The sequence below is a fragment of the Phyllobates terribilis genome, unplaced genomic scaffold, assembly GCF_046119375.1.
Source record: "Phyllobates terribilis strain yellow unplaced genomic scaffold, ASM4611937v1 Scaffold_2__4_contigs__length_985480577, whole genome shotgun sequence".
NCBI lineage: Eukaryota > Metazoa > Chordata > Amphibia > Anura > Dendrobatidae > Phyllobates > Phyllobates terribilis.
In genome coordinates this window covers 888,120,977-888,148,967 of record NW_027362762.1, presented here as the reverse complement: position 1 = coordinate 888,148,967, position 27,991 = coordinate 888,120,977, and the positions used below count along the sequence as shown (strand labels likewise).

The following is a 27,991-nucleotide window of genomic DNA, read 5'->3' as shown; positions in this document are numbered from 1 at the left end:
CCCTCCTATTCTATCTGATTGACGTTCTACCTGACCACTACGGATGCAGAGTGGGCGGGGCAGGAAAAGGAGGGGGCGGTTCCCCGGCGGTTGCTGTACGCGCAGGACGGGCACAGCAGCATGGCGGAAGACGAGAGTGATCAAGAGTCGGAGAGGCTGATAGAAGAGCTGGAAGCTGCGGCCGATGAAGAACTGAGGACGCTGGGAGCCGGCGGCTCGGGCAGCCTGGACTATTGCCGCCGCTTCTGCGAGGTGAGGGCGCCCGGGCTGAGAGAGCAGGAGTCGGTTCCTGTGCAGTGTGTGGCCTGTCTGCTCCAGCACTGACCGCCCTGATCGGAGCAATTACTTCACGACCCCGCCTGCACAAAACAGGGCTCACACACTGCCTGACACCGAGGAGGCCCTGTGCAAGAGCAGCGTACAGCCCTGTGTGTGTACAGCCCTGTGTGTGTACAGCCCTCTCTCTGTGTGTGTGTACAGCCATGTGTGTGTGTGTACAGCCCCCTCGTGTGTACTGCCCCCCGAGTGTACAGCCCCCTCGTGTGTACAGCCCCCCCGTGTGTACAGCCCTGTGTGTCTGTGTGTGTACAGCCCCCCGTGTGTGTACAGCCCTCTCTCTGTGTGCCTGTGTGTGTGTACAGCCCCCCGTGTGTGTACAGCCCTCTCTCTGTGTGCCTGTGTGTGTACAGCCCCTCCGTGTGTACAGCCCTGTGTGTGTGTGTACAGCCCTCCGTGTGTGTGTGTACAGCCCTCCGTATGTGTGTGTGTGTACAGCCCCCCCGTGTGTACAGCCCTGTGTGTCTGTGTGTGTGTACAGCCCTGTGTGTCTGTGTGTGTACAGCCCCCCGTGTGTGTACAGCCCTCTCTCTGTGTGCCTGTGTGTGTACAGGCCTGTGTGTGTGTGTGTGTGTGTACAGCCCCCCGTGTGTGTACAGCCCTCTCTCTGTGTGCCTGTGTGTGTACAGCCCTCTCCTTGTGTGCCTGTGTGTGTACAGCCCCCCGTGTGTACAGCCGTGTGTGTGTGTGTACAGCCCCTCCATGTGTGTGTGTGTGTGTGTGTGTACAGGCTCTCTGTGTGTGTGTGTGTGTGTGTGTGTGCGTACAGCCGCCCCCCCCCCCGTGTGTGTGCGCTACATATTATTCATTATTATTAGGCTATGTGCCCACGATGCAGAAATGCTCTGGATTTTTTCCTGAGCGTTTCTGCATCTCCCTGGCAGAAAAAAACGCATGCGGATTGTACATGCGGATTGTACATGCGGATTCCTGCCAGGGACATGCGGATGTGAAGCGTTCTTCACTTGCATTTCCGCATGCGGGTTGTCAAGCGCTTTCCAAGCGATTTTTAGCATCACTTGGAAAGTACTTGACAACTTGGTCACACTATATAAATCCATGCAAACGGCATGGATTTATATAGTGTGACCGAGAGAATGTCAAAAATTAAAAAACTAAATATATACTTACCCTCCGATGGCCCGCGGTGTCTTGCTTCACCGTCTCGGCTGCCGGCAGTGGTAGAGTGAAGGACCTGCCGACGTCAGCGCAGGTCCTTCATTCCATCGCGAAGTGCCAGGAAGCAAGGAGGAGCGCACCGCAGGCCGCCAGAAGGTAAGTATACATTTAGTTTTTATTTTATTCTTTTTTTACAGCTTTTTTAATGGTACCTGGGTGTGGATGAGACTCTCCTCTCCTCCACACCCGGGTACCTTCCGCACATTAGAACGCGCCAATTACGCAAGTAGAGATGCAGTCTTGCGGAATTGGCACGTTCTAATGCAAGTCAATGGCGGCGAAAACGCAGCACTTCCGCAAAATAATTGGTAGTGCTGCGTTCTTTTCCGCAATAATAATCCGCAGCAGAAATTTCCGCAGCATGTGCACAGCACATGCGGATTATCATTGGGGGACATGGCAGGCCTTCTACCATGCCTTTTTTAAGCGTTTCTGCAGCGTTTTTGACGCTGCAGAAACGCTTAAAAAACGCATCGTGGACACACAGCCTTATAGCTCCATTTATTCCATGGCACTTTACATGTGAAAAAGGGGTATACGTAGCAAAAACAATTACAATAATCATGAACAAAACGAGTCAGCGACTGGTACAGGAGGAGCGAGGACCCCGCCCTCAAGGGCTCAGTCTACAAGGGATGGGTGAGCATACAGTAGGTGAGGCGTATGGGCCCCAGTCAGCCTAACAGCTCCTGATAATACATAGTCTGATAATACATAGTGCCACCTGCTTTGGAGATTCTATTGGGCCTCCTTACCTCCTGCGCCCATGTGACTGCACTGATTGCACCAATTATATGTCCACCCCTTCCAGTGCTGTGTGATGGTTGGCTGTGCCTTAGCACTGATATCCGCGCCCTCACGGCTGCTGTGCCCCGCGCCCTCGCGGCTGCTGTGCCCTCGCATCTGCTGTGCCCCGCGCCCTTGCGGCTGCTGTGCCCCGCTCCGACTGACTGTTAAAGACCAATTGAGCTATGTTACGTTCCCATGCCGAGTTTTTGGTGACTTATTTTACACCGCATATTTCCTATTTTACTTAATGGTGCAGTAATTCTGCAAAATCAAGAACTCCGCAGGAGCTCATCGAGGGAGCGTAGTCTTGAAGGACTCGTCCTTTTTTTGAAAATACCTGTTTCCCAGTTTGTGTATTTCAATAACAAACCGCCCGCGGACTGTAGTTTTCTGACAGCGGACACAACCTTCATGTTTATGTTTTTTGTTTACTGGACAACAGGAATTATATACAATCTTTAAAAATAATGCACATCGTCACATTCCCTGCTTATTTCCCTCTGACGCCCTCTGTCCAGGGCAACGTTATGTCCTGGTTCACTGATGGCTGGTGATCCCTCTGTTCTCGCTCGGCTCAGGGATCTTTAGAGAGTGCATACTTTTCTCTCTCTATATGGCAGTAATGCCATCCACCATGTTCCAGGTTTGGTATCCTGCTGTACAGTTCATGCATTGTAGTTATTTACTGATGTTTTTTCCATTACGTCACCAGGTTGTTGAAGATTATACTGCGCGATGGCAAGTCCCTCTACCACAGCTCCAAGTGCTCCAGACGGCACTATGTTGCTTCACATCTGCGAGCGTGTCCTTCCCGCATGAGTGTGAACACGTCCAGGATGTTCTGAGCAGACTCGCTATGTAAGTACAAGTCTCTTTCACATGATTAAACCTGACCCTTGTCCTCGGAGTAAACGTGGGGGCACTTGTGTTACTGTCGGACCGTCTGTGATCTCCCTCCCAGCGGTGATTGTGGCGTGTAGGTGAGTGCAGGGCGTTCGTCTCTGTTCACACATCCATTTGTCTGTGCATTCTTGTTTCAAAAGGAAGCAGCGGAGACACATTGATTTACATGGGAGTCAGCTGAATTCCTTTTTGTTTTTGGAACAGAAGAAAAAGGCATGATTCATCTCCAAAAATAACCAACAAACAGACCCTATATAAACCGATCGGCCCCTCTGGTTCTATTAGAAACAAAAATACACAGGATGCTACTTAGATTTATCTGTTCCACACTTTATGGACAAACGAGAAAAATAGATGGACATGTGAATGGAGCCTAATTTTGTCCCAGCAAGTCTTAAAGGGGTTTTCTAGTTTTGGAATCCCCTAGCTCATGACTGTAGTTTGTGCTTTTCTGACCCTTCACAGGTCCAGTGCTGAGTCTCCGCTGCTGCTTGTGTCTGTTATTGTCTGCAGCGCTGACGTTATTTCAACTGAGCTGAGCTGGTACAGTGACATTAGTGACATAATCCAGGCTGATTTGTCATCTGTGGTTCTCTGTAGTTTCTAAAAGCTGATTATTAAAGCATTTTTCTTGTTGTGGTCTAAATACAAATTTCAGTACATTACTGTTTTATTTCAGGAGTCTCTTCGAGTTGCTGCTGTTTTTTGGAAAAGATGAATTTTATGAGGCTCCTCTGAAAGACATCCTCGGTTCAGTCCAGGTAATGATGGCTGGCTGCTCTGCAGGTATAACGTTGGTATCTTTGAAGTCCTTGTTCCTTTCCTTAAAGGCGGTGAATGATCCGCTGATCACCACTGGTCTGGCCCCGCTAACCACCAGCGACCGGCTACTATCTGTATGTAGCTGTATGACATGGTGTGCAATGCCTGATCGGGCTGCGGAGCGACCGACGAGGTTTATTAGCAGCCCTTCGCTCTGACTTTCCATCATATAGACATCCATTTGGTTATAACCATATTTTTCAGATAAGACACACTTTTTTTCCCCCAAATTTGGGAGAAAAATGTGGGTGCGTCTTATAATCTGAATGTAGCTTACCAGCTGCTGTGGAGCGAGGGTCACAAAAGGCAAAGTCGCTTCAGCAGGAGCGCGGCGATGCTGCGAGCCCCGGGCTGGGAGGGACGAGGTGTCCCGGCATTGCAAGGCTGCAGGCCCTGGGCTGTCAGAAAATGTCGGCGTTAAGCGGATTCCCCGCACTTTCCCATTGATTTCCTTGTGGTGGGCTTCAGGAGCCGAGATCTCAATCTGCGCATGCACTGCTTCCGGTGACCATTTTCCCGAAGCCCGCTGCAGGGAAATCAATGGGAATCTGCTCAACGCCGACATTTTATGACAGCCCGGGGCTCGCAGCCTCACAGCGCCAGGACACCACCGCCTCCAAGCCAGGGGCCCGCAGCAGCGACCCTGCCACTTGTGACCCCGCTCCAGTGCAGCCTCCCCCCCCCCCCCCCCCCCGTAAACTACCGTAAAATCTGACTGAAAGGCACACCACCATTTTATTTAAAAGATAAAAAAAAATTCCTCCCCAAAATTTGGGGTGCGTCTTATAGTTCGCAAAATACAGTACATGATTTTTGATTGCGCTTTGTTTTTCAGGAATGCCATGACCTCCTGATCCGGTATGACAGCGTAGACTTGAGACTAGTTACATGCGTTATTAAGGACGGAGGCCCCTGGGAAGATCCAGTATTACAAGCTATCCTCAAAGGGAAATCTGAACCTCAAGATATCGGTGAGTTTCATGTACTTACATACTGAGCAGCTGATGGGGCAAATTGCATTCCTTGCAAGAACAGGTCATCCGTGGAAGACACCTGCACCCAAACACTGTGATTTCTGCCTAAGTAATGACACGTCACACACCAGCTGAGAATGGTCGTCTGTTTTTCCCTTCTTAGTGGACAGATACTTGCGGTCGGAAAACCAGCTGTTCTTTGAATTTCGAGTGAGATACCTAATCGCCTGTGAACGTATTTCAGAAGCAGTCGCGCTAATAACAACCTGCCTGAGCCATCCTGACGTCAGTAAGAACCTGTATTATCATCAGGCCTACTTTACATGTCTGCATATGACCCGACTAACGGACAAGCTGCTTCCTGAGGTTTGTGCTTTACTTTTTGTGTGAATAGTCCTCTATTACTAGGTTTTATCAGTATGGAGGGGGATACTCCCTAGCTTTGTAGTGAATAGTTCTAGGTGTTAAATTGAATATATTTAAAGGGGTTGTCTGGCGAAAACAAGTTATCGCTTATTCAAGAGATTGGTGCTGATCGGTTGAGGTCCGGATGCTGGGACCTGCACCCATCGGAAGAATGGAAATTTTACCTGTATGGGACACTTTTTTTCTTTTTTTTTTTCTTTTTTTTTTCCAACAAACTTAATTAATATTTTCAAAATTTTAACAAATAAAAACAGGGTAGGAAGGGGAGAAAGGAAGAGAAGGGGAAAAAAAACTCCAGTAGACTTTCTTCTTTAATTTAATAGGGAACTACCTAGTTGGGAAAGGGTAAACAGTCTTAACAGGAATGTCTCTAACATTTTTACAATGGTTGAACAGAATTATCATTTTAATTGCTGAATCAGAGTGGAACGAAGAAAATTAAGATGTAAAACAAATCCAAGATTTCCATCTCTTGTAGTATGTATCAAAATAATAATTTGCAATTGCATGACTTATTTCATATGAGTTATGCAAAGTGATCTTATCATTAACTACAAGTATTGATTTTTCTTTCCAACGTGCAGCTATAGCATTTTTGGTTACAAAGAGGATATGAATAATTATTGATTTATATGTCTGATTAATAGATTCAATATCTAGGGAGAGTAAAGCCATTTGGGGTGTTAGGTTTAAATTTAGTAGTGTTAGATTATTTTGTATGGGACACTTTTGTCCCCGTTACACAACGGATCGGCAGGTCAGGATGACTGACTCCATCTCTATTCATTTTCTATGGGGTCACCACAAAAAGCCGAGCATAATGGTGGGCAGCCCCATAGAGAATGGAGCAGTGGTCGACCATGTGCACACTAATGGGGATAAAAGTGGCAGGTCAATCCCCCATCAATCAGTAAATTATCACCTATCCTGCTTTGTTAGATCCTGATCTGTTGTAATGTGTGGTTGTCCACTACTTTTACATTTATGACCTATCCTTAGGCTAGGTTATCATTGTCTGATCGGCCGGGGTCCGGCACCCCCACTGCGTTCTAAACCTATACCTAGATGGAGCAGCTCGGCAATTGAGTACTTCCGGACACCGATAACAGCTAATGGGCAAGGGTGCCTGGTGTTGGACCCTGGCCGATCAGACATCTAAGGATAGGTCGTCAATGTAAAAGAAAAGGACAACCTCTAAGTTAGAATAGACATGGGTTTACACTGTAATACATTTCTGTCTCTTAGGAAAGTTAGTTCACCTGTCTGATTGTTCCTTACCCGCCTTTCTACCTTTCCAGCATGTACTAAGAATAGATTGCAGCGACGGAGTTAAAATTATCTGCAATATCGAAAAAGAAGGTAAAACGGCGCTGGCATTACAGCTGAGCGAAGCTTTCCTTATCACCCAGCTGCAAACCGGAAAAATGTATTGTCTTTGGTAAGTGGTCAGGAATTGGGAAAACAGCTGCCTCTTCAGCCACTATACCTCGGCAAACTCTCAGCTGTGTCAGACATTTAGCTCATCTGTGTTCTTGTTTGCAGGGATTTAATTTTTATTTGGAGTAAACTTCAATTGAAAGTAAACCCATCCAAGCAAGTATTTGTGGAGCAATGCTACAACATGCTGAGGATTGCCGCCAATGTGAAGGCCATATTCCCCTTCATGAAAACCATCAGAGAGGAGGTAAGTGTGTCAGGGATAAATGGCCTGTACGTAGATGTGGGCAGAAAGGAAAGCTCCATCAGGGCATCGTCACACAGGACCATGCCACTACCACACCACAATGACAATACAATTGTGACAAATTCTTATACATATCCAGTATATTCTCCTTTTGTTTTAAAAGGCTGCATCAACTAAATTTTTTTTATAAAGAAAAAAACACATTTTTAATATAACCAAGATTAAAACCCAGCAGTGTGATAAAAGAAGATAAAGAATTTCACAAGATAAGCTGAGGTCAGAGCAAGGGGAACCAGTTAGTATTATAATAGTAAACGTTATAGTAGCAGATTTGGTGTTAAAGGGAACCTGACAGCTGCTTAGTGCTGCCTGATCCACGGGCCGCAGGTATCCGACACTGGCTGCAGGATTTTCAGAGAAAATCATAGTTTAATAGTTGCTGGAAACTGCTCCGCACTGGAGACTAGTCGGACAGGCGCGTCCCTGGCATCTTCTCCCCGCCCGCTTACCTGGAGTGAAGGGTCTCTCCTTGCGTGCATGTACAGAAAGAGACATCATTCCAGGGCAGCGGGTGAGGGAGACCTACCTCTCCGACTAGTCTCTAGAGCAGAGCTGTCCACGTGGCTATTAAACTATGTTTTTCTCTGAAATGTCGCAGCGTCCTAGAATCAAACATGCCTGGCTGAGCTCGTACAGCCAGTGTCTGATACATTCTGCCCACCGATCGGGCAGCATGTACAAGCTGTCAGGTTTCCTTTAAAGGGATTGTCCACAACTGAGTGAATTTCATACTATATGTGTAACTATTTAATTTAATAATCTAACCACTTTTCTAATGTATGTCAATTCAAAATTCCCTACTGTTCCTTCTATTACTACTTGTCTGTTTTGTTTTTTTTTCTTCTGATGACTATTTGATTCTCCCAGCATGCTCTGGGCATTATCAAACTGTCATCTGAGGACTGTGGCTGCTGTCACTCCCACTGCTTCCTTTTCCACCCTGAAGTGTCATTGGGGCGGCTCTTACCACAGCTTCTGTCACCGTCGTCCCCTGATGATGCCCGCAGCTTTCCTCAAACCGTCCGCTTTTCAGTCCAGACTGCTCCACGGGAGACTAGAAGCTGCGATCATCTGATCGCTTGTGTGTAGTAGAAATGCTGACTTGCTATGAGGCGGCGCTCCTAGCATCCCGGCAATGACAGTTGCAGGATCTCCTATAGACACCACGTTGTCATGTCAGCTCATCGGCGATCATGTGACATGGGCACCAATGGGTGGGATTACTGACGCTCTTCCGGTCCGGCTATGTTAAATGTCGCGGTCGGAGAGTGACAGCGGCATTTAACGTGTTAACAGCTGCGGGTGGATCGCGATTCCACCCGTGGCTTTTAGAGGGCACATGACAGCTGATCCAGGTGCGGGCTCATCGCCAGATCCCGCATCAAAGGGGGAGACACGCCATGCACCGCACATTTACGCCGCATGTCGTGAAGGGGTTAAAGTGATTTTATTTAGATTTTTTTTTTATTATTATTATTAGCTAGACATATAGTATGAAATGCACTTAGTTACTGACAACCGCTTTAAAAGTAAAAAAACTAAAATAAAAATAACTCCCAAAATTCTACATTAAATTAAAAAGAACAATTCTTATCTCTTCTTTCACGTTTCAACGCAGCCCGATGCTCTGCCATTCTCTATGTCCTGATCAGGTCAGATGTTGACTGGCTGCCGCAGTGATGCTCTGTCCTTTGCTTTGACCAGTGATTAGCAGCATTTGTTGCATGTCCATTCGACCCCAGCATTCAGTATGGGGCCGGTATGGACACGTGACAGCTGGTGATCATCTGGGCTGAACAGGCGGTATAGAGACCAGCAGGGTATGTGGCAGCATTGGAGCTGGCGCAGGGCTGCGTTAGGGCAATTATTACTTTAACTATTCTACAGCTTTCTGGGAATGTGATTTTTCTTTGACTGTACAACATATTTAATATTTTGGCCTTTTGTCTGAGGATCCTCTTCACGCAAACCCTTCTGACCTCTCTCCTTTCTTTTTGCAGATTGGTGAAGGTTCGGTGCAGCTGTCGGTTGAACTTTGCGGCTGTGCGTTACAGTTGGATCTTAAGGATGACTCCGAGACAAAATCTTTAATTTATAAGACCATAGCTTACCTTTTACCCACTGACTTGGAGATTTGCAGGGTCTGCGCACTGTCCGTTTTCTTCCTGGAGCGGTCCGTAGAATCGTATCGAGTTGTTGAGCAGTTGTATAGTAACTCTGACGAGGATTACAATGAGTTTTCCAGCTACGTGGAGAATAGAGTACGCTTTGAGCTACTTCCAATATTAAAAAGGGGATTATTATTTGATCCAGAATTTTGGAGCTTCTCCATGATCCAAACAAACTGCTCTGCTTTGCTGGGCGAGGAAGCTGCTGTGCTGGCTTTATCCAATGCTGACCTACCGGATAATGGTGTTGTTGAGCAGCTAAGCTTGCCTGTGGAAGGCGATGTAACTCCATTATACAATGGAGAACTGAAGCACAAAGAAAGCAGTATGAGGCTACGAGTCACATCGGAGTCCAAGAAAAACCATACGGTGCTCATCCCCTCGAAGATGGACCCCATCACACCCAGGCATCTTTGTGCCTTGTGCAATAGACAGTTTTTGGGCGGTCACATACTCCGACATGCACAGACTCATCATAAAAGAGGTTGGTTTTCTTGCGTTATGTGTGTCCGCAAGTTCAGAAGTAAAGTATCCATGCTCAGGCATCTAAAACATCACCTAAAGAAATTACAACGGCGTCCTGCAGAAAATTCCCTGGACCCTCCATCAGACTCTTTGCAGACTTATTCTAATGAGGTGAATTCTTCAGAGGAGTCTTCTTCATCTTCGGAGACTGGAAATTCGAATCAGGACTTGCTGGAGAATGAGCCGACCGTTCCTGGAGAAAGCCACACGGTTGACCATAACGGAGGAGACGTCAATTGCTCCACGGCTACACAGACTTCATTCTCAACAGATGTCAGTAATTCGGATGACACCGGTGCACTAGGCGACGTAGAAGACGGTGCCGGCAGCGATCTTGGACACTACATTAAATTAAACGGCTCTATATTTTGCAAAGAAGACCCTGTTGTCCATCGTGAGGTTGACTATCCATGCCCTGCTCAGGGCTGTCACCGGGTTTTCCACAAGATAAGGGCCTTGAATAAGCATGCCCGAAACGCGCATCCATCTGACGTGAAGGTACAGCAGCACATCATGACCTGGAACAAAGGGAAGTGTCGCTTCTGCCAGAGAAAGTTTGCGAATTGCACACACTTCATCGACCATCTGAAGTTGCACTACTATCCCAACGTCTACTTCTGCCAGCAGTTACAATGCAATAAGCGATACAAGTTCTCGTCCCAACTTGTTGAACATCAGCAAAGCCACGAGACACTCGAAGTTCAGTGCGGTTTCGAGAACTGTCTCGAGGTTTTCAATGAACTTTCTTCCCTGTACGAACACGAAGCTCAGCACTATGAACAACATCCGTTAGACAGTAACACTTCTTTACCGATCGAGGAGTCTGTAGAAAGCGTCCCTGCTTCTTTACCGATCGAGGAGTCTGTAGAAAGCGTCCCTGCTTCTTTACCGATCGAGGAGTCTGTAGAAAACGTCCCTGCTTCTTTACCGATCGAGGAGTCTGTAGAAAGCGTCCCTGTTTCTTTACCGATCGAGAAGTCTGTAGAAAGTGTCCCTGTTTCTTTACAGATTGAGGAGTCTGTAGAAAGGGTAATTGCTTCTTTACAGAACATGGAGCCTGTAGAAACCATTCCAGCTCCGCAATGGGATGGTAAAAGCCTAGACCGTCAACTGGTCACATCTAGAAAAAAAGTACGAGCTTCCCGGAAAGAGGAGGCTCTGGACCTGCCCATTCCCATTTGGAAGTCGAGAAAGGACATAGCAGAACCAAAGACCTATAAACAAGCAGAGAAGAAAATGAATGGGGATGTGCACTTGGCCGATCAGGCCAAACAGGCAAGAGTCCTCGTTAGTCCGGATCCAATTCAGGAAGCCCCACAGGCTGTTGATGAGGAGCAAAGCCTCAAAGGACAAAGTGCTCCAGAGCCGAGCATTGTGGTGGAAACATCGGCAGCTGTAGATGATACAGAAACGGATAAAATAACCCCCCCCGGCTCTGATAAGGCACAGGAGACCCCACCAACAAAAGCTGCTGAAAAGCTACAGACTCTTGCTAAACCAAATGTGGCCGCTTCCTTCACTACGTACGGCTCGGTGGCAGTGCCATCTTTTCGGAGGCCATTGCCGTCCAGTTATCTAGCAGAACAGTACATAAGTATGCCAAAACGCTGGAAACATGACCAGGGACACACTTCTGAAGACCGGGCAGTAGCTAAAGCTCCAGTGGGGAAATTTAGATGTGAGAAGTGCCTAACGAATTACTGTAACAACGAAGCACTTCAGAAGCATCTAGCACAAAAGAAGTGTCAGCTGTACTTCGGTTTTGACTCAGATGATGAAAGTAAGTAATAGAGAAAAATATAGATACATGTAAAAATAAAAAAAACTTCAAATTTTTAAATACCATTTTTTTTAATTGTTCATTTGCTTCCTAAATGCAGAGTGTCTGCGAAACTGGTACAAATCAGTCAGCGCCCCTGCTCCGATACTGACTGCTTTCTCAGCTCTACTCTCTGTTAGGCCTTATTTAGATGTCTGTTTTATGTGTGCGTCTTGTCTTTGTGACTTTTCATCGATATAATAAGTACCAATTACATGACTGTGTGGTTTTTGCACACATTGTGTTCCACCCACCCTCCACCCCCCAAAAAAAAGTCACTGAGACATTACCGTTTTGATACAAACCACGGATCAGTCACGTATACAGTTATATGAAAAAGTTTGGGCACCCCTATTTATCTTAAGCTTATTGTTTTATAAAAATTGGTGTTTTTGCAACAGCTATTTCAGTTTGATATATGTAATAACTGTTGGACACAGTAATGTTTCTGCCTTGAAATGAGGTTTATTGTACTAACAGAAAATGTGCAATCTGCATTCAAACAAAATTTGACAGGTGCATAAGTATGGGCACCTCACCAGAAAAGTGACATTAATATTTAGTAGATCCTCCTTTTGCAAAAATAACAGCCTCTAGTCGCTTCCTGTAGCTTTTAACGAGTTCCTGGATCCTGGATGAAGGTATTTTTGACCATTCCTCTTTACAAAACAATTCCAGTTCAGTTAAGTTTGATGGTCGCCGAGCATGGACAGCCCTCTTCAAATGATCCCACAGATATTCAATGATATTCAGGTCTGGGGACTGGGATGGCCATTCCAGAACATTGTAATTGTTCCTCTGCATGAATGCCTGAGTAGATTTGGAGCGGTGTTTTGGATCATTGTCTTGCTGAAAGATCCATCCCCTGCGTAACTTCAACTTTATCACTGATTCTTGAACATTATTGTCAAGAATCTGCTGATGCTGAGTGGAATCAATGCGTCCCTCAACGTTAACGAGATTCCCGGTGCCGGCATTGGCCACACAGCCCCAAAGCATGATGTAACCTCCACCAAATTTTACTGTGGGTAGCAAGTGTTTTTCTTGGAATGCTGTGTTTTTTTGCCGCCATGCATAACGCCTTTTTGTATGACCAAACAACTCAATCTCGGTTTCATCAGTCCACAGGACCTTCTTCCAAAAAGAAATTGGCTTTTGCATACCTCAGCCGACTCTGTTTGTGGCGTGCTTGCAGAAACGGCTTCTTTCGCATCACTCTCCCATACAGCTTCTCCTTGTGCAAAGTGCGTTGTATAGTTGACCGATGCACAGTGACACCATCTGCAGCAAGTTGATGCAGCAGCTCTCTGAAGGTGGTCTGAGGATTGTCCTTGACTGATCTCACCATTCTTCTTATCTGCCTTTCTGATGTTTTTCTTGGCCTGCCACTTCTGGCCTTAACAAGAACTGTACCTATGTTCTTCCATTTCCTTACTATGTTCCTCAAAGTGGAAACTGACAGGTTAAATCTCTGAGACAGCTTTTTGTATCCTTCCCCTGAACAACTATGTCGAATAATCTTTGTTTTCAGATCATTTGACAGTTGTTTTGAGGAGCCCATGATGCCACTCTTCAGAGGAGATTCAAACAGGAGAACAACTTGCAAGTGGCCACTTTAAGTAGCTTTTCTCATGATTGCATACACCTGGCTATGAAGTTCAAAGCTCAATGAGGTTACAAAACCAAAAAAGGTGCTTTAGTAAGTCAGTAAAAAGTAGGTAGGAGTATTTAAAACAAGAAAATGATAAGGGTGCCCATACTTATGCACCTGTCAAATTTTGTTTGAATGCAGATTGCACATTTTCTGTTAGTACAATAAACCTCATTTCAAGGCAGAAACATTACTGTGTCAAACAGTTATTACATATATCAAACTGAAATAGCTGTTGAAAAAACACCAATTTTTATAAAACATTAAGCTTAAGATTAATAGGGGTGCCCAAACTTTTTCATATAACTGTATAGGTCTGTAATAAAGGATGTCATTCTTTATGCAGTTTTTAAAATTGCAATTAGTAGGAGAAATTTTGCAATTTTTTTTCCAGTTTTATTTTCATTTGGGAAAATTACTAATGGTTAAGAGGCATACTAAAACTGATCAGCCTGTTTGTTTTACAATGTACAATAAAAAAAACCAAAGCCTGCATGAAGCCTATGAAATGGCCACAAGGATGGAGTAATACAGAATTCTCTAGTCTGGAGAGGGGGCAAAGTATCTATAGTCTCGGGGAGGGTAGAAAAAAAACAGGCTACAAAGAAGACACACCTAATGAGGAAAAAAGTGCAGGATAAAAGATGCACTAACTGAGCTACAGAAGAAAGCAGCAACCTAGATATACACAGACCTCAAATCCAGCCTATATTAAAGTATGTGCACACAATGGCTTTTTCATGTTCCAAAACCTGCCTGAAAAAGAGTGACCATATGCACTGTAATGTGAAAGCGACTTGCTGTGCATACAGTTAGGTCCATATATATTTGGACATAGACAACATTATTCTAATTTTGGTTCTAGATATTACCACAATGAATTTTAAATAAAACAATTCAGATGCAGTTGAAGTTCCGACTTTCAGCTTTCATTTGAGGGTATGCACATTAAAATTGGATGACGGGTTTAGGAGTTTCAGCTCCTTAACCTGTGCCACCCTGTTTTTAAAGGGACCAAAAGTAATTGGACAGATTAAATAATTGTAAATAAAAGGTTCATTTCTAGTACTTGGTTGAAACCCCGTTGTTGGCAATGACTGCCTGAAGTCTTGAACTCATGAACATCACCAGACGCTGTGTTTCCTCCTTTTTGATGCTCTGCTAGGCCCTCACTGCGGTCGTTTTCAGTTGCTGTTTGTTTGTGGGCCTTTCTGTCTGAAGTTTAGTCTTTAACAAGTGAAATGCATGCTCAATTGGGTTGAGATCAGGTGACTGACTTGGTCATTCAAGAATATTCCACTTCTTTGCTTTAATAAACTCCTGGATTGCTTTGGCTTTATGTTTTGGGTCATTGTCCATCTGTAGTATGAAACGGCGACCAATCAGTTTGGCTGCATTTGGCTGAATCTGAGCACACACTATGGCTCTGAATACATCAGAATTCATTTGGCTGCTTCTGTCCTGTGTCACATCATCAATAAACACTAGTGACCCAGTGCCACTGGCAGCCATGCATGCCCAAGCCATCACACTGCCTCCGCCGTGTTTTACAGATGATGTGGTATACTTTGGATCATGAGCAGTACCACGCCTTCGCCATACTTTTCTCTTTCCATCATTCTGGTAGAGGTTGATCTTGGTTTCATCTGTACAAAGAATGTTCTTTCAGAACTGTGCTGGCTTTTTAAGATCTTTTTGTTAGTAAAGTCAAATCTAGCCTTTTTATTCTTGATGCTTATGAGTGGCTTGCACCGTGCAGTGAACCCTCTGTATTTACTTTCATGCAGTCTTCTCTTTATGGTAGATTTGGATATTGATACGCCTACCTCCTGGAGAGTGTTGTTCACTTGGTTGGCTGTTGTGAAGGGGTTTCTCTTCACCATGGAGATTATTCTGCGATCATCCACCACTGTTGTCTTCCGTGGGCACCCAGGTCTTTTTGCATTGATGAGTTCACCAGTGCTTTCTTTCTTTCTCAGGATGTACCAAACTGTAGATTTTGCCACTCCTAATATTGTAGCAATTTCTCGGATGGGTTTTTTCTGTTTTTGCAGCTTAAGGATGGCTTGTTTCACCAGCATGGAGAGCTCCTTTGACCGCATGTTTACTTCACAGCAAAACCTTCCAAATGCAAGCACCACACCTCAAATCAACTCCAGGCCTTTTATCTGCTTAATTGAGAATGACATAATGAAGGGATTGCCCACACCTGTCCATGATATAGCCTTGGAGTCAATTGTCCAATTACTTTTGGTCCCTTTAAAAACAGGGTGGCACATGTTAAGGAGCTGAAACTCCTAAACCCTTCATCCAATTTTAATGTGGATACCCTCAAATGAAAGCTGAAAGTCTGAACTTCATCTGCATCTGAATTGTTTTGCTTAAAATTCATTGTGGTAATGTCTAGAACCAAAATTAGAATAATGTTGTCTCTGTCCAAATATATATGGACCTAACTGTACAGGCATTTTTAATGATGATTCAGGCTTCGTAAGCTGTGAGGCAGCTAAAAGAAGTGACCTGACCATTTTTCCTCTTGGAAGCCCCTCGATATTGAATACATGATTTAAAAAAAAATAAATAAAAAAAAAACACAAAGGTTACCATAAAGGACTTTCAGGAATGTGCACATACCTTTAAAGGGGTTGTCCACTACTTTTATATTGATGCCCTATATCAATGTATGATCGGCCGGGGTCCCACACGTGGCACCCCCGCCAATCGGCTGTTATCGGTGGCCGCCGGCCGGAAGTGCTCACTTCTAGGGCTTCGCCGTCAAGTGGTAGTGGCCGCCGCGGTGTACTGCACATCCGCCTCCCATTCAATTGAAAAATCTTAGGCTTAAAGGGAATCTGTCTTCATGAAAATGCCAAACAGTCTGCTGGCCCCATGTTATAGAGCAGGGGGAGCGGAGTAGGTTGCTATACGATCTTGTAAGAAAAGATTCAGTATAACCTGTGTTTTGGTCATTTAATCCTCTGCTCTGCTCTTTCTGGGAGTTTTGGTCCAGTTGGCGGTCTGATAGCTTTCTTTTTTTAAGCCTGCATAAAGAGATACCTGTCAGTCACTGATAGGTCTGCCCACTGAATCGGGGAACACAGACAGAGCAAAGGATTAAATTACTAAAACACAGGATATACTGAATCTTTTCTCACAAACTATATATCAATCTGCTCAGCCTGCTCTATAACATGGTGCCACAGATTGGACGGCATTTTCATGGTGACAGGTTCCCTTTAAATCTTGCTACACATTGAACATCAGGGGATAGCAAATGATTGAAGACTGCAGCCTAAAACTTAGTGCAATGTTATTAACGAAAGGTAGCCACTTGCATATGAAAAAATAATTTAAAAAAGTGTCCTTAGCCGTCTACTTGTTGGGTCCTAGGTTGTTATCTCATCACAGGCAAAACTTGTGTGGAGTTTGTTCTCCCCATGTTTTCTGGACTGTTCTGTATTTGTATACTTATTTGATCTTCTGATGAATTAGTAATATCTTCCTGATATCGTCTAGTGATGGTTTAGTTACATTGAAAAAACTAGACCATAATCACAGGGCTGTGGAGTTGGTAAGCCAAACGCCGACTCCTCAGTTTCCTTCACTTCCGACTCCACAACCCTGATCACTACTTAGCGTGTACATAAAGTGCAGCACAGATTCATCTCAACTAAAAGCTGAGATCCTTAGATCAGGAACAGAACAGACATTTATAGGACATTTTATAACTTTCCCAAATTCTTATGGAAACATTTACAGCACATACTGCATTGTACTACTGAACCCAATTTATTATATATTGTCGGAGTCAGTCCATTTTATACCGACACCACAACTCCGACTCCACAGCCCTGCATTTTCAGTAAGGCTTCAAGGAAAGTAAAGCTTTAAAGGAAGAACTTCAAAAAGTAAAGGTATCCATAGACATTAGACTTCAGTTGATGCAAATGCGCAAAATCAACCAAAGCTATCATTCGTCAGGTAAAACTTTACAATGAACGATCAGGCCCCATGATGGAAACCCAGCAAACACCTTTATAGTTAATCCTTTCCTTGGGCTCTGCTTGTGTCCTACATATAAAGGGTCTGGCACTGCCATTAATCTTATTTTGCTGGAAATATGAACAGACCCCAACACTGAACTGGTTCTCCAGAGCGAGACATGGTTTTTGGAGGACCACATGTAATTGTGATACCACATACCAGCCAATCACCCATGCATGATAGCTGAGGATTGTGCACCACCCTCTCAGCAGAGGTGGGGACGTAATGTCATTGACATTGCTCACTTCTGATACTGAAATTTGTGTCTTTAGACTGTGCCGGATAACCCTGTTTTAAAGGGCATCTGTCAGCAGGTTTTTGCCACCTCCTCTTCAAACAGCAAGATGAAGGCATAGGGAAGCTGAATCCACCAATGTATCACTTAGTTTACTGGGTGTAGCCGTTCCCATATAATCAAAGCTTTTAGATTTAGCAATGCAGCAGAGCTGAGGAAGCTAATACTACCCAAACCAGGCTCTTGTGTATATATAATGTCCATAGACAGTGAGCTGCCTATCACAGGGGGGGGCGCATGTCAGACTAGCATGCACAGGGCTGCTGTGTCCCAGCAATGATAAGCTCCTGGTGCTAAAACAATTAATGCAAGCAAACAAAACCAGAGCTTGATAAGAGAAGCATTGCTGAAATCTGTGTTTCAACCCCTACAGCATGCTGTCTTCAAATTACATAGCAAAAACCTGCTGACAGATTCCCTTTAAGGGTGTATGGAAATGGGTTCTCTAAATAAAAGAAGACAAGTTTAACCCCTTTCCGACCTGGTCAGTAATAGTGCGCACCAGGTCGGAAAGGCCTTTTCAGCAGGTGCTCCGGCGCTGAGCCCGCACTGAACAGGGCACAAGTCAGCTGATTCCTACAGCTTCCATGTGCCCGCAAAAGCCGCTGGTGGAATCGCGATCCACCCGCGGCTGTTAACCAGTTAAATGCCGCTGTCAATCTCTGACAGCGACATTTAACTCGCTCTTCCGGGAAGCGCGTCCTAGGCCCCGCCCATCGGTGACCCCATCACGTGATCGCAGGTCACCAATGGGTGGGCATGACAACCCAGGGTCTGCAGCAGACCCCTGTGGTTGTCATGTCTCAATTGCTATGAGCGCCACCTAGTGGCCAGCGCTCATAGCAAGTGAGCATTTCTGCTGCATATAAGCGATCTGCTCATCTCCTGTATGCAGTAGAAGCAATCAGATAACTGCTGCTTCTAGTCTCCTATGGAGACTATTGAAGCATTCAGTAGGTGTAAAAAAAATATAAAAGCTTAAATCACCCCCCTTTTGCCCCATTCAAAATAAAATAATTAAAAAAAACCCCCACATACACATACTGGTATTGCCGCGTTCAGAATCGCCCGATCTATCAATATAAAAAAAGAATTAATCCGATCGGTAAATGGCGTAACGAGAAAAAAATTCTTAACGCCGGAATTATGTTTGTGGTCGCTGCAACATTGCAATAAAATGCAATAACGGGCGATCAAAACAACGGATCTACCCCAAAATGGTATCAATAAAAACGTCAGCTCGGCGCGCAAAAAATGAGCCCTCACCCGGCCCCAGATCCCGAAAAATGGAGACGCTACGGGTCTCGAAATTTTTTTTTTATTTTTTATTTTTTTTGCAAACTTTGGATTTTTTTTCACCACTTACCGTATTTTTCGGACTATAAGACGCACCGGACCATAAGACGCACCTAGGTTTTAGAGGCGGAAAATAGAAAAAAAAATGTAAGCAAAAAATGTGGTCACGATGCACTGTTAAGGGGGAGCGGGTCTGCTGCTGACACTGGAATAGGGGTAATGTCCCCCAATTCTGATATCCCCCATCCTGGTAGATATGCCCCCCCTTCCTATTATACGTGGCCCCCATCCCCATCCTGATATGCATGGCACCCCTCCATCCTGATATGCATGGCACCCCTTCATCCGTATCCTGGTGTGCATGGCACCCCTTCATCCCTATCCTGGTGTGCATGGCACCCCTTCATTCCTATACTGGTGTGCATGGCACCCCTTCATCCCTATCCTGATGTGCATGGCACCCCTTCATCCCTATTCTGATGTGCATGGCACCCCTTCATCCCTATCCTGGTGTGCATGGCACCCCTTCATCCCTATCCTGGTGTGCATGGCACCCTTTCATCACTATCCTGGTGTGCATGGCACCCCTTCATCACCATCCTGGTGTGCATAAAAAAAAATAAATACTCCTACTAGCCTCTCCTCCAGCGCTGCGTCCTGTCTGCCTGCACTGATCTCGACATGAGCACGCGCGGCTCACAAAAAGAGATCAGCTGCCGGAAGTCACTGCTCCCCACGCCGGGACTGTGTGCGCGGAGAGCAGTGACTTCATGCTCCTTAATAGCCGGCACACAGCGTACCTGCAGCGCGGCTCCTGCTGCTGCCGGGCGATCGCGTGTGCCCGCTGGGCGTGGAGAGGGGGTGAATATTCATGCCCTTTAATAGCGGGCACACGCGATCGCCCGGCAGCAGCAGGAGCCGCGCTGCTGATATACTGTGTGCCGCTATTAAGGAGCATCAGTATTCAGTGCTCCCCATGCCTATGGGCGTGAGGAGCAGTGAATATTCATTTTCTTTAGCAGCGGGGACAGTGTAGGCTGCAGCAGGCGGCTGCTGCCTCCTGTGCCCCGCTACTCCGCCGCAACCGCTCCCCTCAGTACAGTGTGTATGTATGTATATATATATATATATATTATAATATAATATAATATAATATATGTGTGTATGCAGTACAGACCAAAAGTTTGGACACACCTCATTTAAAGATTTTTCTGTATTTTCATGACTATGAAAGTTGTACATTCACATTGAACGCATCAAAACTATGAATTAACACATGTGGAATTATATACTTAACAAAAAAGTGTGAAACAACTGAAAATACAGTGCCTACAAGTAGTATTCAACCCCCTGCAGATTTAGCTGGTTTGATAAGATGCAAATAAGTTAGAGCCTTCAAACTGCAAACGAGAGTAGGTTTTATGAACAGAAGCATAAATCTTACAAACCAAAAAGTTATGTTGCTCAGTTGAATTTTATTAAATTTTAAACATAAAAGTGTGGGTCAATTATTATACAACCCCTATGTTTAATATTTTGTGGAATAACCCTTGTTTACAATTACAGCTAATAATCGTCTTTTATAAGACCTGATCAGGCCGGCACAGGTCTGTGGAGTTATCTTGGCCCACTCCTCCATGCCGATCTTCTCCAAGTTATCTAGGTTCTTTGGGTGTCTCATGTGGACTTTATTCTTGAGCTCCTTCCACAAGTTTTCAATTGGGTTAAGGTCATGAGACTGACTAGGCCACTCCAACACCTTGACTTTTTCCCTCTTGAACCAGGCCTTGGTTTTCTTGGCTGTGTGCTTTAGGTCGTTGTCTTGTTGGAAGATGAAATTACGACCCATCTTAAGATCCTTGATGGAGGAGCGGAGGTTCTTGGCCAAAATCTCCAGGTAGGCCGTGCTATCCATCTTCCCATGGATGCGGACCAGATGGCCAGGCCCCTTGACAGAGAAACAGCCCCACAGCATGATGCTGCCACCACCATGCTTGACTGTAGGGATGGTATTCATGGGGTCGTATGCAGTGCCATCCAGTCTCCAAACGTCACGTGTGTGGTTGGCACCAAAGATCTCGATCTTGGTCTCATCAGACCATAGAACCTTGAACCAGTCTGTCTCAGAGTCCTCCAAGTGATCATGAGCAAACTGTAGACGAGCCTTGACATGACGCTTTGAAAGTAAAGGTACCTTACGGGCTCGTCTGGAACGGAGACCATTGCGGTGGAGTACGTTACTTATGGTATTGACTGAAACCAATGTCCCCACTGCCATGAGATCTTCCCGGAGCTCCTTCCTTGTTGTCCTTGGGTTAGCCTTGACTCTTCGGACAAGCCTGGCCTCGGCACGGGAGGACACTTTCAAAGGCTGTCCTGGCCGTGGAAGGCTAACAGTAGTTCCATAAGCCTTCCACTTACGGATGATGCTCCCAACAGTGGAGACAGGTAGGCCCAACTCCTTGGAAAGGGTTTTGTACACCTTGCCAGCCTTGTGACCCTCCACGATCTTGTCTCTGATGGCCTTGGAATGCTCCTTTGTCTTTCCCATGTTGACCATGTCTGAGTGCTGTTCACAAGTTTGGGGAGGGTCTTAAATAGTCAGAAAAGGCTGGCAAAAGAGATCTTTAATCCACACATGTGAAGCTCATTATTCTTGGTGCCTGAACTACTTCTTAATACTTTAGGGGGACCAAACAGAATTCTTGTGGTTTGAGGGGTTGAATAATAAATGACACTCTGAATTAACTTTTTACGTTTTAAAAAAAAAAAAAAAAATTTGCTGTGCATTTCCCACTTCCAGGCTGATCTACAGTACAAATGTCACAATGCCAAGTTAATTCCGCATGTGTCAACCAGCTAAATCTGCAGGGGGTTGAATACTACTTGTAGGCACTGTATGTCTTATATTCTAGGTTCTTCAAAGTAGCCACCTTTTGCTTTGATGACTGCTTTGCACACTCTTGGCATTCTCTTGATGAGCTTCAAGAGGTAGTCACCGGAAATGGTCTTCCAACAATCTTGAAGGAGTTCCCAGAGATGCTTAGCACTTGTTGGCCCTTTTGCCTTCACTCTGCGGTCCAGCTCACCCCAAACCATCTCGATTGGGTTCAGGTCTGGTGACTGTGGAGGCCAGGTCATCTGGCGTAGCACCCCATCACTCTCCTTCTTGGTTAAATAGCCCTTACACAGCCTGGAGGTGTGTTTGGGGTCATTGTCCTGTTGAAAAATAAATGATGGTCCAACTAAACGCAAACCGGATGGAATAGCATGCCGCTGCAAGATGCTGTGGTAGCCATGCTGATTCAGTATGCCTTCAATTTTGAATAAATTCCCAACAGTGTCACCAGCAAAGCACCCCCATACCATCACACCTCCTCCTCCATGCTTCACGGTGGGAACCAGGCATGTAGAGTCCATCCGTTCACCTTTTCTGCGTCGCACAAAGACACCGTGGTTGGAACCAAAGATCTCAAATTTTGACTCATCAGACCAAAGCACAGATTTCCACTGGTCTAATGTCCATTCCTTGTGTTCTTTAGCCCAAACAAGTCTCTTCTGCTTGTTGCCTGTCCTTAGCAGTGGTTTCCTAGCACCTATTTTACCATGAAGGCCTGCTGCACAAAGTCTCCTCTTAACAGTTGTTGAAGAGATGTGTGCTAGAACTCTGTGTGGCATTGACCTGGTCTCTAATCTGAGCTGCTGTTAACCTGTGATTTCTGAGGCTGGTGACTCGGATAAACTTATCCTCAGAAGCAGAGGTGACTCTTGGTCTTCCTTTCCTGGGGCGGACCTCATGTGAGCCAGTTTCTTTGTAGCGCTTGATGGTTTTTGCAACTGCACTTGGGGACACTTTCAAAGTTTTCCCAATTTTTCGACTGACTGACCTTCATTTCTTAAAGTAATGATGGCCACTTGTTTTTCTTTACTTGGCTGCTTTTTTCTTGCCATAATACAAATTCTAGCAGTCTATTCAGTAGGACTATCAGCTGTGTATCCACCAGACTTCTGCACAACACAACTGATGGTCCCAACCCCATTTATAAGGCAAGAAATCCCACTTATTAAACCTGACAGGGCACACCTGTGAAGTGAAAACCATTTCCGGTGACTACCTCTTGAAGCTCATCAAATTTTGGAGGAAAAGGTGCGTCTTATAGTCCGAAAAATACGGTACATAAAAAAGAACCTATACATGTTTGGTGTCTACGAACTCGTAATGACCTTGGGAATAATAATGGTAGGTCAGTTTTAGTAATCAGTGATCGTGGTAAAACAAAGGACCCAAAAAAACAACTGTTTTTTTTTTTTTTTGCAATTTCACCGCACTGGAATTTTTTTCCCGTTTTCCAACACACGATATGGTAAAACCAGTGATGCCGTTCAAAAGTACAACTCGTCCCACAAAAAATAAGCCCTCACATGGCCATATTGATGAAAATTAAAAAAAGTTCTGGCTCTGGGAAAAGGGGGAACAAAAAATGAAAACGCAAAACCAGAAAGACCCAAGGTCATTAAGAGGTTAAGTTTGCATCCAGATAAGTGGAAATTAATCTATTCAGCCCGATACGTGACTTTCCTGCTGCTTAGACTACTTCTTCTAGTATAAAGCCAAGATTTATAAACATGGTTTCAAGTCTTACCCCAAGGGGTTATTCCCATAACCTAACGCTGGATTCTGGTCACAGAATTGCCAGCATGTAATGCTGCTGGGGTTCAGCACTCAATCACGCTTATGGAAAAAACATTTTGCTTCGGCATTAAGTAGTGAAAGGATTTATCCAACACACGAGGCTGTGTACAAGTACACCTGAGGTCCCAGCTTATATGTACAGTCCTCTTCACGCGTATGTGTTACAGTCTTCTGCACGCTTACGTGTACAGTCCCCTGCGCGCTTGTGTACAGTCCCCTGCGCGCTTGTGTGTACAGTCCCCTGCGCGCTTGTGTGTACAGTCCCTGCGCGCTTGTGTGTACAGTCCCCTGCGCGCTTGGGTGTACAGTCCCCTGCGCGCTTGTGTGTACAGTCCCCTGCGCGCTTGTGTGTACAGTCCCCTGGGCGCTTGTGTGTACAGTCCTCTGGGCGCTTGTGTGTGCAGTCCTCTGGGCGCTTGTGTGTGCAGTCCTCTGGGCGCTTGTGTGTGCAGTCCTCTGGGCGCTTGTGTGTGCAGTCCTCTGGGCGCTTGTGTGTGCAGTCCTCTGGGCGCTTGTGTGTGCAGTCCTCTGGGCGCTTGTGTGTGCAGTCCTCTGGGCGCTTGTGTGTGCAGTCCTCTGGGCGCTTGTGTGTGCAGTCCTCTGGGCGCTTGTGTGTGCAGTCCTCTGGGCGCTTGTGTGTGCAGTCCTCTGGGCGCTTGTGTGTGCAGTCCTCTGGGCGCTTGTGTGTGCAGTCCTCTGGGCGCTTGTGTGTGCAGTCCTCTGGGCGCTTGTGTGTGCAGTCCTCTGGGCGCTTGTGTACTGTTCTCCTGAACCTATAGTATGTGTACTGTCCTACGTGTCCTGATCTCATCTCCATAATGTTTGAGCCCTTTTTCCTTCTTAGTGCACGCACAGCTGTTTTAGCAATGGCATGTATAGTACCAGCAGCACCAACCTAGTGACAAATTTCCTATTCGTCCTTTGATGGCAAATTGCAAAAATACAGAATCCATTTCCTGATGTTATTTTGTTGACCTCAACAGAGTAGCGGCACCAGAAGATGAGTCGGTGCAGACCTCACCATGTGTTGTAAGGCCACGTTCACACGTTCAATATTTGGTGTTTTTTTTTTTTTTTTACCTCCGTATTTGTAAGCCAAAATCAGGAGTGGAACAATCAGAGGAAAAGTATAATAGAAACACGTCACCACTTCTGTATTTATCACCTACTCCTGGTTTTGGCCTACAAATATACTGACCAAATACTGAACGTGTGAACATGGCCTCAATATCTGCGGTGAAACGGCTTTTATAGCGAAAGTGAAGCCCCGTGCGGGACGCTCTACTTAACATTTACACATTACTGATTGTCACTTCTCTCCTATTGCTGATAAAATATTTGGATTCTGGGTGTGGTCCCCAATAAGACAACAGAGAAGTGTTTAGGACCATGCCCACTTGAAGGATAGATTTATATACTTACAAGAGGTGGCCATATCTTAGGAATGGTAGGTGAAAATTTACATTTCTGGCAAGTGACAGGTCCTCTTTACAGACTGGCACCTTTACCAGGATCATCCAGACTATCAAAATGTAGTAAAAACTGCAATTGTTTTAAGCTAGGGGAGTGTTCACATTGCGTTCTGGCTCCCGTTCGGTGGCCCCGTCAGCGCATACGTCTGGATGTAGTGGACTGCTTCTGAGTGTCCGCCTCCAGTAGGCGTACACTCCCAAAAATGATGCACGGCATGGCACACGTTCACTCTGCCGGCACCATTAGTCTATGACCCCGTCAGCGCATACTAGGTACCCCGTTTTGCTGGGAGTTCGGATGGGGCCACTGAACGGGTGCTACAACGTAATGTGATAGCACCCTAATAGAAATAATGGGATTCGCTGTTTCCTTGCCCACTGATCCTGCACGTGTAAGGGGTGCAGGGTGGTAGTAGTGTCGAAGGATTGATGTGGTATTATATTCTCACCCTGACCGCCCACAAATACAAGATAATGTCTGTGTTGTAATGTGCTTTGCATGTTATGCTCCTCCATCTTCTTTAGGAATCCAGCCGTTGGAGGCAATCATTGTCACACACAGTCTCTTTTATATAACATAACTTTACTAGACTCCTTTTCTTGCTCGGTTCTGGTCACAGATACTGTTCCTTTGCACATCACAATTACACTTGTCATCCTCTCTTCCGTCCCTTTCGGTCCTACCTTCAGAGTTAGTTTTCCCCGGTACGCAGCTTCCCAGAACACGGTCCTACACTCCTCAGGTATGTCCCCGTCCTCTCTCCCCTCCTTGGGAGTTGTGAAGACTGGCTCCATCAGTCTTTCTACAGGCCTTGGACGTTTAGGGAATTTTCCTCAAGAGTTTACAGCTTCAACGTTCCCCAAGCTGCCTAACTCTTTCTATCATCGACCGTCGGTATCCTTATTGACCTTTAGCCCCCAGTCCCCGAGCTTCTCCTCAGTCTAACTCCAGCACATACCCTAATGTTACCAACAGCAACAACTGCTCTGACTGAACTGTCTCCTGACAGGAATAACCGTTGCTCTCCTGTGGCTCAAACTCCTCCCCCTTTTTCAACTGGACCAATCATCAACTGTCTCAGTCGGTTGCTGGGCAAACTACTCCGTTACTACCCCGGCTCCTTCTACACTGGAGCTATTACTAAATATATTAACTATTTCTATCCTATTGTTCCCCCCACTGCACTGTACCCAATTCCTGGTCTAACATACCACCCATGCCTAACATGTACTGTCCCTGTACCTAACATTAGACAATAGACATTTACATCTAATATATATAATCGTCTTATCCCGTCTGTCCTTCTGTCCAGGAAATCCCGCGTCGCTGATTGGTCCGGCCGCGGACAATCAGCGACGTGGGATTTCAGAACAAGATGGCGGCCGTTAGCGGCTCATCTGCCGCAAGGAGGTCAGCATTTCCCGGCTGCTCGCAGCATAAGTACCCCGACCGGCGGCGCCGCTGACCTCCATGCGGCTACCGTCGGGAGATCAGCGACTAGGGCCGCTGATCTCCCGACGGCAAGTGTGAAGGGAGGACCGGGGAGCGGCGCCGCCGGTCAGGATACCTCTACTGCGAGCAGCCAGGAGATGACCGGCTGCTCGCAGCGGAAGTACCCGCACAGGCAGCGCCGCTCCCCGGTCCTCACTAATACGGTTCGCTGATTGGTCGCAGCCGGCGGCCAATCAGCGATTTTGGCGCCAAATGTAAACACCGCTCTGCTGCTTGCGCCCAGTCGGCCGCATACATATTCTAGAATACCCAATGCGTTAGAATCGGGCCACCATCTAGTATTCATATATAAACACACAGTAGAACAATACATTCAAAAAAGGGAAAGAGGCGCATGAGCGTCCCGGTCACCCTCTTACACACGGACCTTCCTGGGTCTTTATTTACATGCCAATGACACATGACCACTGCAGCCAATCAGTAGGTGCATCGGTGATGCTGGTAGGGCGGCAGCCTTGAGTAGGACCACTGTACACATCTGGGCAAGTGCGGTTTGTCTTATTGTCATAGGCACCGCTCACCTTCACTGTGGAAACCTTTGGGGACATTTTAGTTTTTGTTTTTTTTTTTTTTTACTTAAACTCATGTAAGGGTTAAAAACAAAAATAAAATTGTGCCGTTTTGGCTCTTACAAACTCTTGTTTCACAATGCTGGCTACTGAACAAGTTAACTGAAAATCTGTCAGTGAGCCCAGTCTGAGGGGAGTTTGTAACGCTTCTTTCTGTTTCTTACTAAGTTCCCCTCAGCTGAATTTCTGATCAAATAAATGAAGAGCTGAACTTTCCTGTGATCATAAATCAGCTCAGTACAAGACAGTTACAGATCCCCCTCAGAACAAGCTCACTGATGGATTCTCAGTTAAATCATTCTGCAACCGACAATAGAGAGTAGAATAAGAGGCTATAGAAGACAAACGGTGAAGAATATTTAATGATATCTTATTGCAAAGATTTTTAGCCAAGTTTTTTACATTTTTAGTAAGAAAAATATGCATCCAAAGGTGTCCGTATCTTTTAAAATCTGAAATATACCTTGCTTAAAATATAGTACAAAAAAAATAATCCTATTTTTTTCCCTTTTTTACATAGGTGCCTGGTGAAGATTTGAACAAGACACAAAATTATTCTTTTTTTTTTTTTTTTTCTTTCCCGATTTTAAATTTGGCCTTAATCAATAGGACTTTACCAGCTTTCAAGTTTTTACCAAGAATTATTGTGGAGTGCTAGATGTGTATATTTCAAGTCCAGAAATTGTTCATTTTCACATTTTAGCAACAAACAAAAAAAAAAATTTTAAAAAATAATAATGTGCCATGTAATTTTGAAGTGTGTATTGCCTTGA

General features: G+C 45.4%; 1 protein-coding gene across 1 annotated transcript; it reads left to right on the top strand.

Moving 5' to 3' along the window:
- Positions 1 to 51: 51 nt before the first annotated feature.
- ZNF654 (zinc finger protein 654) lies at positions 52 to 27,991 on the top strand. The gene is made up of 9 exons (XM_073668205.1): positions 52 to 252; positions 3,017 to 3,162; positions 3,887 to 3,968; positions 4,865 to 5,000; positions 5,167 to 5,369; positions 6,728 to 6,867; positions 6,972 to 7,113; positions 9,174 to 11,646; positions 27,739 to 27,991. Exons 1-9 carry the CDS (start codon positions 121 to 123, stop codon positions 27,747 to 27,749), a joined length of 3,465 nt encoding a protein of 1,154 aa, XP_073524306.1. The 5' UTR covers positions 52 to 120; the 3' UTR covers positions 27,750 to 27,991.

Bases quoted from the DNA above. Each gene is read 5' to 3' on its own strand.
- ZNF654 (XM_073668205.1), top strand. From the start codon at position 121: ATGGCGGAAGACGAGAGTGATCAAGAGTCGGAGAGGCTGATAGAAGAG. The intron at 3,163-3,886 runs GTAAGTACAAGT...GTTTTATTTCAG, and splicing joins GTTCTGAGCAGACTCGCTAT to GAGTCTCTTCGAGTTGCTGC. The intron at 7,114-9,173 runs GTAAGTGTGTCA...TTCTTTTTGCAG, and splicing joins TGAAAACCATCAGAGAGGAG to ATTGGTGAAGGTTCGGTGCA.